At 37.5% G+C, this 14,189-nt stretch overlaps 1 protein-coding gene across 1 annotated transcript in view; it reads right to left on the bottom strand.

Annotated features, from left to right (window-relative positions):
* The window catches only part of arhgef10 (Rho guanine nucleotide exchange factor 10), a 99,662-nt gene that overhangs the window by 12,318 nt on the left and 73,155 nt on the right, over window positions 1-14,189 (bottom strand). Inside the window, exons 26-27 of the mRNA XM_088908182.1 lie at window positions 8,692-8,834; window positions 6,597-6,771 (exon numbers count right to left, since the gene is read on the bottom strand). Of these exons, the coding sequence (XP_088764308.1) occupies window positions 6,597-6,771; window positions 8,692-8,834 (318 nt within the window). The remainder of the gene's footprint in view (window positions 1-6,596; window positions 6,772-8,691; window positions 8,835-14,189) is intronic.

The raw sequence follows: 14,189 nt of genomic DNA, 5'->3' as shown, positions 1-14,189 counted from the left end.
ATATAAGATACTTTTATATTAAACTGGTTAGAGACTGCAAAAAGCAAAAATATTCTTCTAATCCATTTTGTATAGTGTATAAGTTACTACACACCCATTGCTTTTTCACATCAGCTATTTGATTTGCTGAGCCAGATTGCGCCTCTCCCGATAATTTGTATAAATTCAAGCCTATTCAAAATCGGCTGCATGCTTTGTCAGTCAGTAAGGGAGTGTTGAAAAAACTCAAAGCTTTTTTTGAGTTCAGTCAATCAAAGGTCACAATGACGGCAAATATTAAATGCAGCTTTCTCCACGTCTCCGGAAAATGTGCCATTGCTTAGCAGAGATTTGACAAAAGAATATATATTTTTTCAGAATTTAAGAGAAACCTTAGGAAAAAAGTAAGCCTGGGGGAAAAGATAAGTTACACTCCAATGAAATCATAAAAAGAGAAAAACCTGTCCAGACAAATTAAATCGCTAAAGTTGATATTTTTAGACTGGGGTATAGCCAGTAATTTCTTTTGTTAAAAACTGTTGTAACTTTTTGAAAGAAACATTACGTCTGTCATAACCATTGAAATGAGCCTGACTAAGCACAAGTATCAATCTCTTGCCATATTAATAAAGCACAATCCACAAACCAGGTAGTATGACCATAAAAATTCCTACACTATTATACATTAATACATATATAGAATGTTATATATGTTATCAAACAGTCTGAATCAGTTATCTAACATGAAAACACAACAAAAATAAAAGGCTGAATGGCTTCAATTAATTTGTTACTTTTCTGTTCATAATGAACAAAATAAGTCTGTTTGCAATGTGAGTTGTAAACAGTTTGCTTGGCACTGTTTTCTGCACTAATTTCGATGTGAGACTGTGCTCTCTCTATGCGGGGGCACAAAATGCAGTAACTGATGTAAAAAATTAACTAAAAATACTATGATAATAACAGCAACCTTCCCACTAATTACAATAAACTACAAGGAGTATTATCTATTTTGCTCCCAGCAAACTTTTCTAAATTAAAAAAAAACAGAAGTGTAGCACACTTGAGTAGAGGTTCCAGGGGGGACCGCCTCCTGCTGACTCAAACCCAGGCCATGGCTTGTTGGTTTTGCTGAATTTAGGACACTGGGCATAGAGAACAGCCGGTGGAGAGATCCTCGATCTGTGATCTGTGATGTGATGGTTGGTGTCATGTCTGGTCTGTTGCATACTGGGGGGAAAAGACTCGGAGGGACCTGTGTCTGCTCTTCAGCTCTGTCGATTGTTAGGGATCTGAAGTGCAAAAGGAAGGGACCAGCTTGATGATATACCTCCGAGCAATTTGATTGTTCCCATGTCACAGTAGGAAAGCAAGAAGTTGGCTTTCAACTGTCTACGTTACAATCCTACCTATTTCCAGTCAAGCTAAAACTACTAAGTGTAAAACACGATGACAGGACAAGTTATTAAGAACCTAATAATGATCCCGGTGCATGTTGTCTGCTGATATGGATGGACCAGGCTGTGGCTAATCTGTCTCTTTACATACAGAAGGTTGTTCATGCCCTTAAGCTGTCTGTTCCACTGTATGTGCTTCCCTGTGGGCGGTCGTCTTCTGTGTCTGGAACCATGCTGCATACGCTCGAAAAAGAGTGACCTCCGTGTTTCCTGATAGGCTTGTGGTCTTTGCCATTGATGCCCTTGCTTCATGCTCCTAAAGTCAAGCTACTGGCGTTTGTGTCTGCTCAATCACATACTGTACCTGTCCTTGTATTATCCCAGTGTCCTTGGCTTCCTGTTTATACAATAAACTTATACTGATTTCATTTCTATGCTTTAAAAGTGTAGACTGAAAAAGGCACAGGGGTACAGAGATCTGTATTTTAAATACCATCACCATTTTGTAACAGAACCCTGAGATAATTAATATGGATTTCTCAGCCCACAGTCCTGTTCAAACTCTGCAGCAAGTTACAATGCCAGACAGACCTCTAAAAACCACTAGAATGTGGTGTTTAAAGTGCCAGCTGGACTTCTGGATACGAGTGGGATTATTAACAAATAATGTTCTCGCCAAGACAACTTTTAAATTATTTTAGATCTGAATTCTATTAGAACAAATAGCAGTATGTACCACTAATGCAGATATTATTGCATAAATAAACCTAAAAGCAATTAATTGCTTGTGCCTGAACTAGACAGTTTGTTGGACATTTTTTAAATCAATACTTCATTGAAACTCAATAAAACTCTGCAACATGAACTGAAGCAGAATTAAATAAAAATCAGTATAACACATGAATCCAGTATTAACGAGACAAGGTCGAAAAAGGATAAGCTTTATTGTACTCCCTCAAATAAGTTAAACCATAGTAAAGGGAAAGTAAGTACCATGAAATCATGCTAAGTGATGAAGATATTTGACATCCTATGACTTATACTGTGGTAAACCATGGCAAACTATTCTATAGACCTGCAGTCACACACACAGATAAAGAAAATGCACTTCAGTGACCAGTCACATGACAAAGTTCTCAAGTAAATTAACAGACACGTCAAAGAAAGACAATTGATAGATTGATGGGTCACTGTTCTCCAAGACCTATGATTAGTGAAAAATCAAGAATTCTCAGAAGCCTAATACTGCTATAATACAAAAATAAACCTTTCATCGGAGTTTGAAAAAAATGTATGGAAATGTTAAATAAGGACACATGGAATTCCTTATGGAAAAGACAGCCAATTCCAAGCACAGGCAATAACTACCACTGCATGTCTACTCAATATATCCTCAGGATCAGAATTTCAACCAACATGCCATGCAAACTGTAAAAAAATCACAGGTCAGTTTTACAGATGACACTAGCGTGAGTTTATTCTCTGTCACTCCCCATTATAAATGCTTTCTCCAACAAGTACTATGTAAAGATATAAGTTTAGACTGCACTTACATTTCACTTGATTTAACATTTACAGCATACTAAAATTATAGTATAAGACCTAGAACTGAGCGTTTATGGGGAATGAGTCAGAAGACGTTCAAACTCCTGTATTTGCCATCAGCCCCTGGAGCTGCAACTGGAGCATGCAGGGGATGTATTAACAGTACCTTACAATCCAGTCCAGTCCAATCCAAAATACTTTATTCACCTCCAGAGGGGCAATGTAAGCAGCAAGAGGTTCAACATACAATACATAACAATTATAAAAACAGCATTTCTAAGAAAAAATATACATGTAAAAAACAGCAAATGGACCATAAAAGTGAGTGAAAGTAACAGTGTGTAGTATTTAAGCAGGTAATAAAGTTTTTTCTGTCCAATAGACAGACAGACTTCTTTACTGTCATTGTTTGCAAGCCTGATGGCCTTTGGAACAAAGCTAAATTTCCTTTTAATTGTTTTGCATTGTGGTCAGCGAAAACATCTTCTCTCTCTTCTCTCGCATGAAATGAAGCAATAGGCTATGAAGCACTAGGTGTGGGCTCTAAAATTCCTATGATCATGTTAAATTATTTGTTCCTGCCATTATGTTTTGTGAGAATTATTACTGTTTGTATGGTTGTTTCGTATAGATTTTTTACACGGCGGTCATAGGGTGTGTATTTGGAGGTCATCCCTCATCCCAGACCTGTCTGAGGGAAACTGAGTAGTGAGAAGGAACCTGAACACACAGTTTTGGGATAAACCATTTTTGATAAAAGATTCCACCTCCTCATTCTTGACAGCCCATGTCAGTAGCTGCAAGTATGACAATGATTTTCCCTACTGTAGCTTGCAGAAAACAAGAATTTGACATTAAAGATATTTCTATAGGAGGGAAAACAGGGTGACTCAGACTGACGGAGTTCCTGTACAGCGCCCTTACATATCCCTGTAATATACTGTAATTTCTCCTTGTCTTGACGTGTTTTAGCCACTGGCAATCTGTGGAGGAACCAAGCATATTTCAGCACAAAACCTGTTTATGCACAAAGCTGGTTCTATAATCGCAGCTCGAGACATGAATTATGAGTGTTTCAGAAAAGCTGATTAGGCTTTGACAAAACAGGGGGTGGAACATGACTTAGCACAGTGTGAACAAGTGCTGTCCTGCCAGATACACAACTGTTGACATTAAGGACCAATAACATTACAACAGGCTGGAAGATATCTGGAACAGTTTCTGTTGCTTTCTGTGCATACAATCATAACAACTTTGTCATATTCACCTGAAGAGCAGAACAGTGCCCTTTTACACATTGTTATACACCTGGAATAAACTGCTCTCCAGACCAAAGCCCTCACCTTACCAATGGTCAGTGCTGAAAGAGCACAGACGATTCCCAAAACATGACAGGGAATATGACAGTCTTTTCTCTCTGCATTGCTTAGCTGATGGAAACAATCTGCTGTCATATTTATGTAAACTCACATTATCTGCACAGACTGTGATGCCTCTTAACAATGTAAGTCATATTTGACTCAGAACAAATGTCAACTCAGAGCAGGGCATAATGAAATAAGGATGATGTCGTCGACATTACTTGAAAGGAACACGAGAAAACATCAAAAGGAAATGGAGTGCAGAGAGATAAGCAGTTATTTGTTGTGTGTTGGCAAGTGCAACCTTTAAGGCCAAATACTTTGAATGGCAGATGAATAAGACCGCAGCATTCAAATTGTTATGACAAGGAAAAATGTAGCGTGTTTCCACAGCTATAAAAAAGCAACCACAAAGGTGGAGCTACCTGCCAAAATTACCAGTCAGTTTGAGACATCTTGTGGAGTAAACCTGCACTGCCTATTTACAAATTAACGTTTGAAGTATCAGAGTTTACCATGTCAGGATTGGACAGTGTGAGTGACAGTATCAACGAACACATAAAAGATTCTTCCTATTATTACATCCTGCTAGTTTTTTAGATCTGCATGAGTGGCTTCACTCTTAGGAACACTCTGCAAAGCATTTTTTTTACACCCTCCAAAATCAGCACTCCACCTTGTCATGGTCATTATAAAGGAATTACTTTTCAATTCTAAAAAGGTTAATAAGACATTTGTTTGTCTTTCTAAATCATTAATGCTTAGCAAATGAATTTGAAATTTTCAAATAAAGCTTTGATTTAAAAAAAATACTTATTTGGTTGCCTACTTTACATGGTATCCTACATTATTCAACTCATAACCTCCTTTTTTATGAGAGAATAGAAAGGATAAATCGAGAAGTCGCAATGCATCTGCAGCGGAGCACAATCAGGAATGGCTGCCAGGAGAGTATGATTTGTACTTTCTCCACTTGTCGGCCATTGTTTTAAAATTTAAAGTAGCTTTTAAATCATGCCTATGCCACCGGAGCTTCAGTGACATTGCTGTGTTGCAATTCATTGTCCACAAGATCACCTGTATGTCTCCTTCCGTGTGTCATGTAAGCAAGTTTTCTGATCATTGCAGCAAGGATGCAATTCTCATCTAGAAGTAGAAATGTCTTCTTTACGCCCAGCATCTTAAAAATCCATTTAAAAGTTTTTGCTATCATTTCAGTGAAAATGTACAAATGCTAAATGGCAAATGTTGGGGGTGCATTTGTGGTAATATCTCTAAAATGTGAAGAGACACTCCACTTGGCTTTGGATCACATAATACCTTAGGCATGTACAGTACTGTAATTATTATATTTGATTATTTCTGAATTTACCCAGGTTAACTCGGTTACGTTCGGAAGGGATGACAACAACCAAGTTCGATCAGACTCAGCTGTTAGTAATACGCAATAACTCCTGACACTCCTGCTTTTCTAAAACAGTACAAATACTGTAACTGATCTCCTTCTCTGCCTCACGTACATCTTTTTGATTCCACCTCCACCTCTGCAGCTGCCCCCTGGTCACTCCTCACTCTGCATGGGAGTCCCAGCCTCCTCACCCTCTGGCCAGGAGCTTAGCTCTCAGCCCATGCAGGTTAAGCTAAATTTTAACTAAAGACTCCATAATCCTTTCAGTACACTTAATTCTTGGTTGTGGTTATTCCTACTAAAATATGTTAATGCAGTTCAACACTTAAACACCAGATCAACGCCAGCAATAAACCATCAGCTATAAAACTAGAAGATAGAGGTAACAGGGAAAAGAGCTCAGAGTAAGCATTCAAGCATAATAACCATAAACTAGTTTAAAAAAGTAATTACTTTTGCACAATTATTTTAAGAGACAGAACATGGTTAACAACTTATATAAAAAGTCTTACAAAGGCCCAGGATTCTACAATATGTGAAAGAACTCAAGGCAATATTGAACATAAGAGAAAGTGTGAGGGTAGCTTAAATGGCCTTCAAAACCACATTTAAAACCACATTCTCAAAATATTACACACATTCTAGAATTATGAACTTGACATTTTAGTCACACAATAGTGTTCCTGTAAAGCTATGAGAACATTCCACCACCTGCAGAAATCAGGAAATCAAACCTTCCTCTAGTTAATGTTTCACATGCTTGATTAACAGATGTGGCTGTAGTGTGGGAGGAGCAATCAAGATTAGAAATAGAATAGAAATGAACTTGCCTGACACAGATTTCCAGTTCAAAGGAAGGTGTAACCTGACTCAATATTTAAACAATGCTTGTCGACTAGATCTTACCCGACAGCATGTTGTGCACTGGGGTTGCAATGTTGATGTCCTGTAGGTGCTCCAGTGTTTCTGTGTGAAAGAGTCTGAGGGTGGAGCCTGTGCTGAAAGCAATCCAGATTCCCACTCCAGCTACAGCCATATGGGAGATCACCATGCCTTCCTCCTGGTGTGCCTCCAGTTGACGCTGCAGGGAAAGAGAGAATCAGACTCTCAGGAGAAGGTGAAAGTCCCCTTTCTTCAAACACAGTACAAATCTGCACTGGTCTGCCTACAGTACACATGGACCAGTTTCCTCAGCCCTGCAGGGAATCAGAGTGTGCTGCTTTTCCTTCCAACTCTTGTTCATTGATCAAATTTTGCACGTCGCTGGCCATATTGAAGATTGTTACGTCACTGCATTGGTGCTCTTCAGAATTTAAAATGTACAGAGCAGCATCATACAACGCATTTTAGTCTGTTGTCTGCACTGGAATGACACCTGGAAAAAAAAATACTTTGCCAGAGAAATTAAATGACTGAGACTAGAGCTGGATAAACAAAACCCACAAGAGGCTCAATAATCTTCAAGAACAGCAGTTTAAGACCCCTGCTCTGAGCACACTTAATTAAATAGAAATCATAATCTGAAATAATGAATCACTGTGCAACATTTGTCCACCTACTAGAGTTTAAATTCACCCCCAAAAATGAATGTTAGCCTGCACTATGACTGAAATGATAAGATTTTAGAGATGCTTCACAATATGCAAAGGTCCCGTTGTGAAATATTAACATAATTTACAAAGGAAAAGGAGCAACGGGAGATTCCTTTCTAACAAGATTACATTACAGTTCTCAGCAGGCACAGAAATCCATCCCTGATTCATCCCAAATATTTGTGCAGGAATGTTTATTTTTCAGCTCTTTGTGAAGTACAAACCCCTTGAACTATTTGATTTTCAATGAGCAATGGGCAATGCATTTTATACACACTAGAAGTAAATGAGACCTTTAAAAAATTGTGTAGGGAAGCTGCCACAGACCACACACAAACTAGTTAAATGAGCTAGTTAAGGAATTCTCCATTTAAATTAAATGTATTCTGCTGAAAGAAGCATAAAGTACAGATCTGAATGTTGTTAAGCTACAGAATGACGTGCGTGCTCTGGGGCTGTGAAGGAGTGCTTGTTTTCTCCAAACTGTGATGGTGCCATTGTTTTTGAGGTTTCAGTCCAAGAAGTTTCCTAGTATTATCAAGTGTACTTTATGCCGTGTACAAAGTAAAATCCAAAACAATATGTGGGATACTACATTTCCATAATCCACACGCTGACCACAAAACTATTTCAACTATGCTCACAGTATGTGATGAATGCTGTAACACCAACTCAATTGTAACTAGGCCATTTTGACTTGAACTTATGAATAAAATGTCACAGGGGACTCAAACCATAAATATTGCGTAGTAGCACTTTATGGCACCAGGTAAGTCTTTGATTATTAACATTCTTTTGAAAGGAAAGGAAACTTCTCAATTAAAAAAAAAAGAATTACAATATACTGTAATTAATTTAATAAGGGAAGATCAATTTCACTAGGCAAGAAAAAAAAACAGCTAGAAAGTTTTCACACAAAATCCATAGCTGATTGCATATTGTGCAACTGTACAACAATTTTCCATTAAAGAACTATACTATCAGGATGGATGTTAAGTCACAGCACTCTGGAGAAACTCCCAAGCAGGCAAACGTATATTTTTAGCCATTAAATATATTATTCATTATGAAATAATAATAAAAAGGCTTTGTTGGTGGTTCACTATAGCTCAGTGTGCTTCACTAGAAACCACATCACATCACTTTCAATACCCTCTTATGCAAGTCAGGGTCATGAGATACAGTATGTGGCCAGCAAGCACTGTTTTTACAGGCCACTTAAATTTCCTCAGTGATTGTACAGGAAGAACTGATCCTTCTTCCGCTAGCTCATCCCCGACGCTGCCAGCTCCGAGCTGCCGCGAGCGAGGAGGAGACACGAGATGTGGGCCCGACCCGGCGCTCTCTGCAGCATGCCCCTTTGTGAGCCTGACGTGGCAGGGCGCCGTGACCCGCACTTCCCCGAGTACCTCAATCGCCTGCGTCTGGCTCCCGATGATGAAGACCTGCCCCCCAGAAGATGCCCAGATGGTGTCTTCCATCGCCAGCATGCTCTTCACCGGCAGGACCCCCAGTTTGACCACCGCAGGGGAATCTGTGCTCCAGGCACCATCTGCAGATGAGAAACCAACAGCCCGCTATACTAAGTTTTACCTGACTACAGACTACAGTTCTGTCCTTTTTAACAACCTGTTGTAAAAAAATACCTTTGCACCCCGGCAATATCCTAACACAACATTGCTACTTAAATATTAAAGCTCTACAGAAATATCTTACACTCATACCATGTTTTTTATTTCTTATTTGTTTCTTGTACTTTACAATGTACATGAGAATAATATATGTGTAAGCTCATATAAAAAAAAAAATCTGAGTGTGAACTGTCAATGTGGACCTTTTTGAAACGTATTTAACCTTTAAAATGATTCATTCTTAAAGGTAAACTGCCTTTAAGCTCTTTTTTGCCCATCCCCTTTAGGCTTAAGTTTCACAAATATAGATACACTGTAGGAATTAACCCCAAACATTAAAGGAAAAAATGAAATTGCTCAATAATATTCTAATCTAAATTTAATCACAAAAAAGTGAAATTCAAAAATGCAGTCATAAAAGCAGCAGCACATTATCATTTGAACAGATTCAGATATATGACTTTGCAAGATCATGTAAACTATCCTAATCTTTCTAAAACAATACTCTGATTCTTTATTTCAAGGGCTAGACCTGGTCACATCCAGTACAGTATGTGTTATATTATGCAATATATTATATTGCATAATATAATATATTGCAATATAATATATTGCATATTATTGCATTATATATTATACAGCTCTTTTAGGTACTTTATATGCTGTAGATAATCAATAGTTTATTTGCTTTAGACTGAAACCAAGTCATGGTGCTGAGCAAAACACATAGCTGTAAAGTGTTATCAACACTTTAGAGAGAAGAAATGATTCTGTGCATTTGAAAAATATCATATTGATGGATTAGTCTTTGAATGGTGTTGCATAAGTTTTGCAACAATCGCCAAAGAGACTTGCTCCAAAATAAGCCCACATCATTATGCAATCAAACCCCTGCAGGTGTAACCCAGTGATCTATCAAGAATTCTTCAACGTGCCTGCAAGCACTCTGCATTTTAAACCAAAGAAATCAATGGGCCATTCTCTGTTGTAAGATACTCCATTTCTTTGTGATATGAGCTCCTTAAATCTTATATTTAATCCTTGAATACATCACAAGGACTAATATATTTAATACAGCATTCAAAGTTTTCCAATTTTGGGGATATCTGCGATTTTACTTTTTGTTAACCTTATGTGGTGCAGTAGATTATACACACATACAGGTTCCAGGTCTGTGGGTGCTGTGTGCTCATATTTTTCAAACTACTCAATCAATAAGTGTTTTATGGGAAAGTGCAACCAACGGATTATGTGCAAAAGTGAAGTGGTAATGTGTAATTATAAGGGCTTAGTGAAATTGTGGGGAGAGAATATTTACAAGGTTCTGTTGTCGTTTTCTGTAGGAGTGGAGTGAAATGAATATGTATGGGTAGATATCTGTTATGCAATGTTACATTTATTTGTAATGGAAAGTTTACTTGTATTTGTAGGTTTTGTAAGTTGCTGCTTTGGTGGAAATAAAACATTCTGAGAAACCAGACAATAAACTACTAATATATTGTATTTTGAGCTTATTATTATGAGGACACAAATGAATGCATTTTTACAATTTTTCTGGGAGATTACCATAAGGATTGCTCTTACACAATAGTACTGTAAACAACCTTAATGTCCTGTACTGTACTCCCTAACCACTTTATCTAATTGTTAGTTAATTATCACTCAGCTGATTCGTCATTTAATAACTCATCAGTGAATCACAAATATGATTAGAAAAAGTGTCTGTTCTGGAACACATGAGATCAATTGTTTTCTTCTTGATTAACTTACTGTTCATGATTGTCAGTAATGCAGTAAAGTATTTTTGTCATGCATTAAATATTGATGATAAGAAATAAATTGCCTCATTATTGAAAAAAATGATTGGTCACCGGTAGTGAAACGACTGAATGTCACCATTTTACCATGGTAAAATCAAAAAAGAACAACATAGAAAGGAACCAACATGCACATCAAGAGAACAATGCCTTTGTGCCATCGGCATGATGGAGATGCTGGAGGTTGAACAAGGTCACCACACTGTCACACGCTGTCTGGGGTATCACAGCCAGCAAATTCTGATCCGGCAAAACATTCCAGACAAACACAGGGCGTCAATAACAGCCCAAGAGCTGGGAGCCCACGAGTCACAAGACCTCGCCAAGATCAATGTGTGGGGGGGGGGGGGGGTCTAAATGTGCTGAATGGTGTGTACAGAACTCCACTTGCAGTGATTGATGGCAACCTAATCGCATACTGCTGCATTGATCACATTCTGGGACCTCAGTAGCTGCCCTTCTTGCAGGCTCCTCCTGACAGGAAAATCTTCCATCAGGACAACACGTGTCCCCATGTTACTCATCTAACAATGAGAATGCGGCAGTTATGCTATGGATGCCCCACAATGCTTTGAGCCCCACTAAACATTTGTGAGATAAAGCTGGGCTCAGAGACCAGTGAAAACGCACATACCTGTCTAAGCTCTATGAGAGGAATAGGACAGAACCCCACAGGACAGTATATGCAACCTGGTGCAAAGGATGTATTACAAATGTACAGCTTTTACTGCTTCTGTGGTCACACACACTGCTAGACTGTGACATTCCCAGTAAAGTACCTGTCGATCAATGCTGTTGAAAACAAATGTTAATTATTATTATTTTCCACATGCTCAGCTGATTTCCTGGATGAATGGATATATACAACAGAAAACTCTACAAACAAAATTATTTTACCTACTTAATCATGAAAATAATCTACAAATATATTTTTTATCAATACAGTTCAATTATGTGTAATTATAGTGGAACGTTTTGAAGAGATCACTATGTACAAAACTATCTGCACATTACAATTAGATAATTGGTTGATTCAAATGTGCAAAAGCTTTATAAATCTAGGGCACTATGAGCACTTTTTGTGTAACCAGTGGTTGCTTGGATTTTAGCAATCAGCTTAAACCTAATACAGATTTATTGTCAGAATGTTTGTCATGAATGTCAGTATTGGCAGCAATATGCAATGAAAGTATCTTGTCACTGAAGTATCAGTGATTCACAAGTACTTGAATAAAAGCCGTTTTATTTGTGAAAGAAAAAACATTCTTGTTTTTTCCTCATTCTTACTTTGCATTTGTAACTATGAAAACAAGGAAGAATTACTACAGTAGATTATTCTACTATAAGAGCCAAATGTACAAAACAGAACCATCCGAATGTCTTTATCCTCACAAGGGTCTTCGGAGTCTCACCTATTATCTAAAGCATTAAAGGAAAAATCTTATCTATAACAGCAGAAGGAAAAAACAATTTAACCAACTCAGGTTTGAGTTTCTTTCTCACAACTCATTTTCACAACTCATCAACTTCTATTAATTCAATATATAAATTCATGGAACAAAAGCAAATATTTTTATCAAAAAGTAAATATTTTAGTATCAAGAACTATAAAAAACATTAAACATTTTAAAATGATAATACAAATAATGTTATGATAAAATAACATGATAACATATTATCTATGATAAACGTGAATTGCTGAACCTTTAACATTCAAACAAATTTATAACAGGGTGATACAGTTGTTCATCAGTACTGTAAACACCTTGGTATGGTAGGGAAAAACTGACAGTAATACTTTATAGCATCTTCTGTTTCATCAACAGAAACAATATCTCTACACAAAATTTTAAAGCAATCCTGTTTGACTAAGTCAGTCTGACTAGAGGGTGATTAATATGGAAAAAATGTTTAATAGTTTTCTCAAAGAGATAAAACATGCTAGTTGAATTCTGTTCAGGATCTGATGATGAAATGCTTACAGATGCACTCCAGTTTTTAATCAAATTCCTCGCACTTTTTTATTTTGTCATATGTTTTTCTTGGAGCTAATGATGTGCAGCTTATTTGTTTCATAAAGAGAGCTCCTTGTGCAGACATGAGAAAGATTTTGAGGTTGCGTGCACAGTCCATAATTTACAACAGTTCACTGTACATTTCCTTATCACAATCTCTGTGACTGTTCTGCTGTTTTAAAGACTTTCCGTTTTGAAGAAGAATGCTTCTCATTGCATTTAATGTCCAATCAAGTCACAGCAGGTTTGAATATTAGAACAAAAATATAGAGAATCAATGGCACTCTAATCTACAGCCACTGAAGCTCATTTTCCACTGACAGTGAGGCTGGAGGGAAGAAAGTCTCAGTGTTAGGCAGCAGGGAATTTAAGCCCTAATTCTATTAGGAATACAAAGACCTGAGGATCTTGAATGAATGTTTGACTATGATATACCAATACTTGTCATGAATACAAAAACACATTCTCAGCTTGTACGTATTTGAAAGACTTCTACTGTAAGTGCTTCATTGAACAGCTCTGTGCCATGCCATGCAGTCACAGGACAATATCATCTGGGTGATTCCATGCAATCAAGTGTGTGGGAAACAGGCCTGGAGATTAGATACTATGAACCCTGTGTCTCTGCATTACATAAAATTACAATGGCTATAAACTCTATTTACATCAACAAATCTATCGAAACAAGAAGTACTAGTAAATAGTCAATAGCTAGGTTTGTAAAGAATTGAGCTAAAGTTTACAGATCTTATACAAATTTCAGTAGTTCAGTGTTTGATATCGGAGTTGTATTAAAATTGCCCATATGAGTGAATGATTCGATTATGTCCCACTTGAGCAATGAATACTACTGGATTTCTATGAATGTGACTGCCTGACTACAGAAGAAGTTGCCCTAAGAATCTTGTATTCAGTTTCCACAGTAAGCAGACTAGTTCAGAATAAAAAACAATCTGTGAGGCACAGGTCACATTCTCAAAGGCAGAGATTCATATCTCCAGCCCAGGATAATCCATCTGTACAATTATGATCAGACGTCAGTGGCTACAGGATTAAAAAAAAGTCCAGGAAGAAATGACCAGAATGACTGCATGAAAATGGACTTGCATTGTCGGAGGCCAATCCAGGGCAACATGTTGATAGCTAAGAGATTAAATCATCATCTTCCGTGACCTAGAGAATATCTGAGGTGGCAGCAGAGACCATAAGAAAATTAACTAACAAAATGGGGGCATTTGACCCATCTAGATCGTTTGGTTTTTAATAGCCGGGAAGCCAGGGTATCGACTTCAACAACCTATAGTAGCTAGATTATTCCATACTCCCAGATCCCTTTGTGTAAAGAAGTGTTCTCAGTTTTCTGTTGCAAATGCATTTCTGTGTGGTTTTCACTTGTGTACTCTGGCTTGTGATTCAGTGTTGATTCTGTTAGTACCTTTGAGGA

This window comes from Atractosteus spatula, chromosome 2 (genome assembly GCF_055471065.1).
Source record: "Atractosteus spatula isolate fAtrSpa1 chromosome 2, fAtrSpa1.hap1, whole genome shotgun sequence".
NCBI classification, from domain to species: domain Eukaryota; kingdom Metazoa; phylum Chordata; class Actinopteri; order Semionotiformes; family Lepisosteidae; genus Atractosteus; species Atractosteus spatula.
This window is presented reverse-complemented; position numbering and strand designations above follow the sequence as displayed.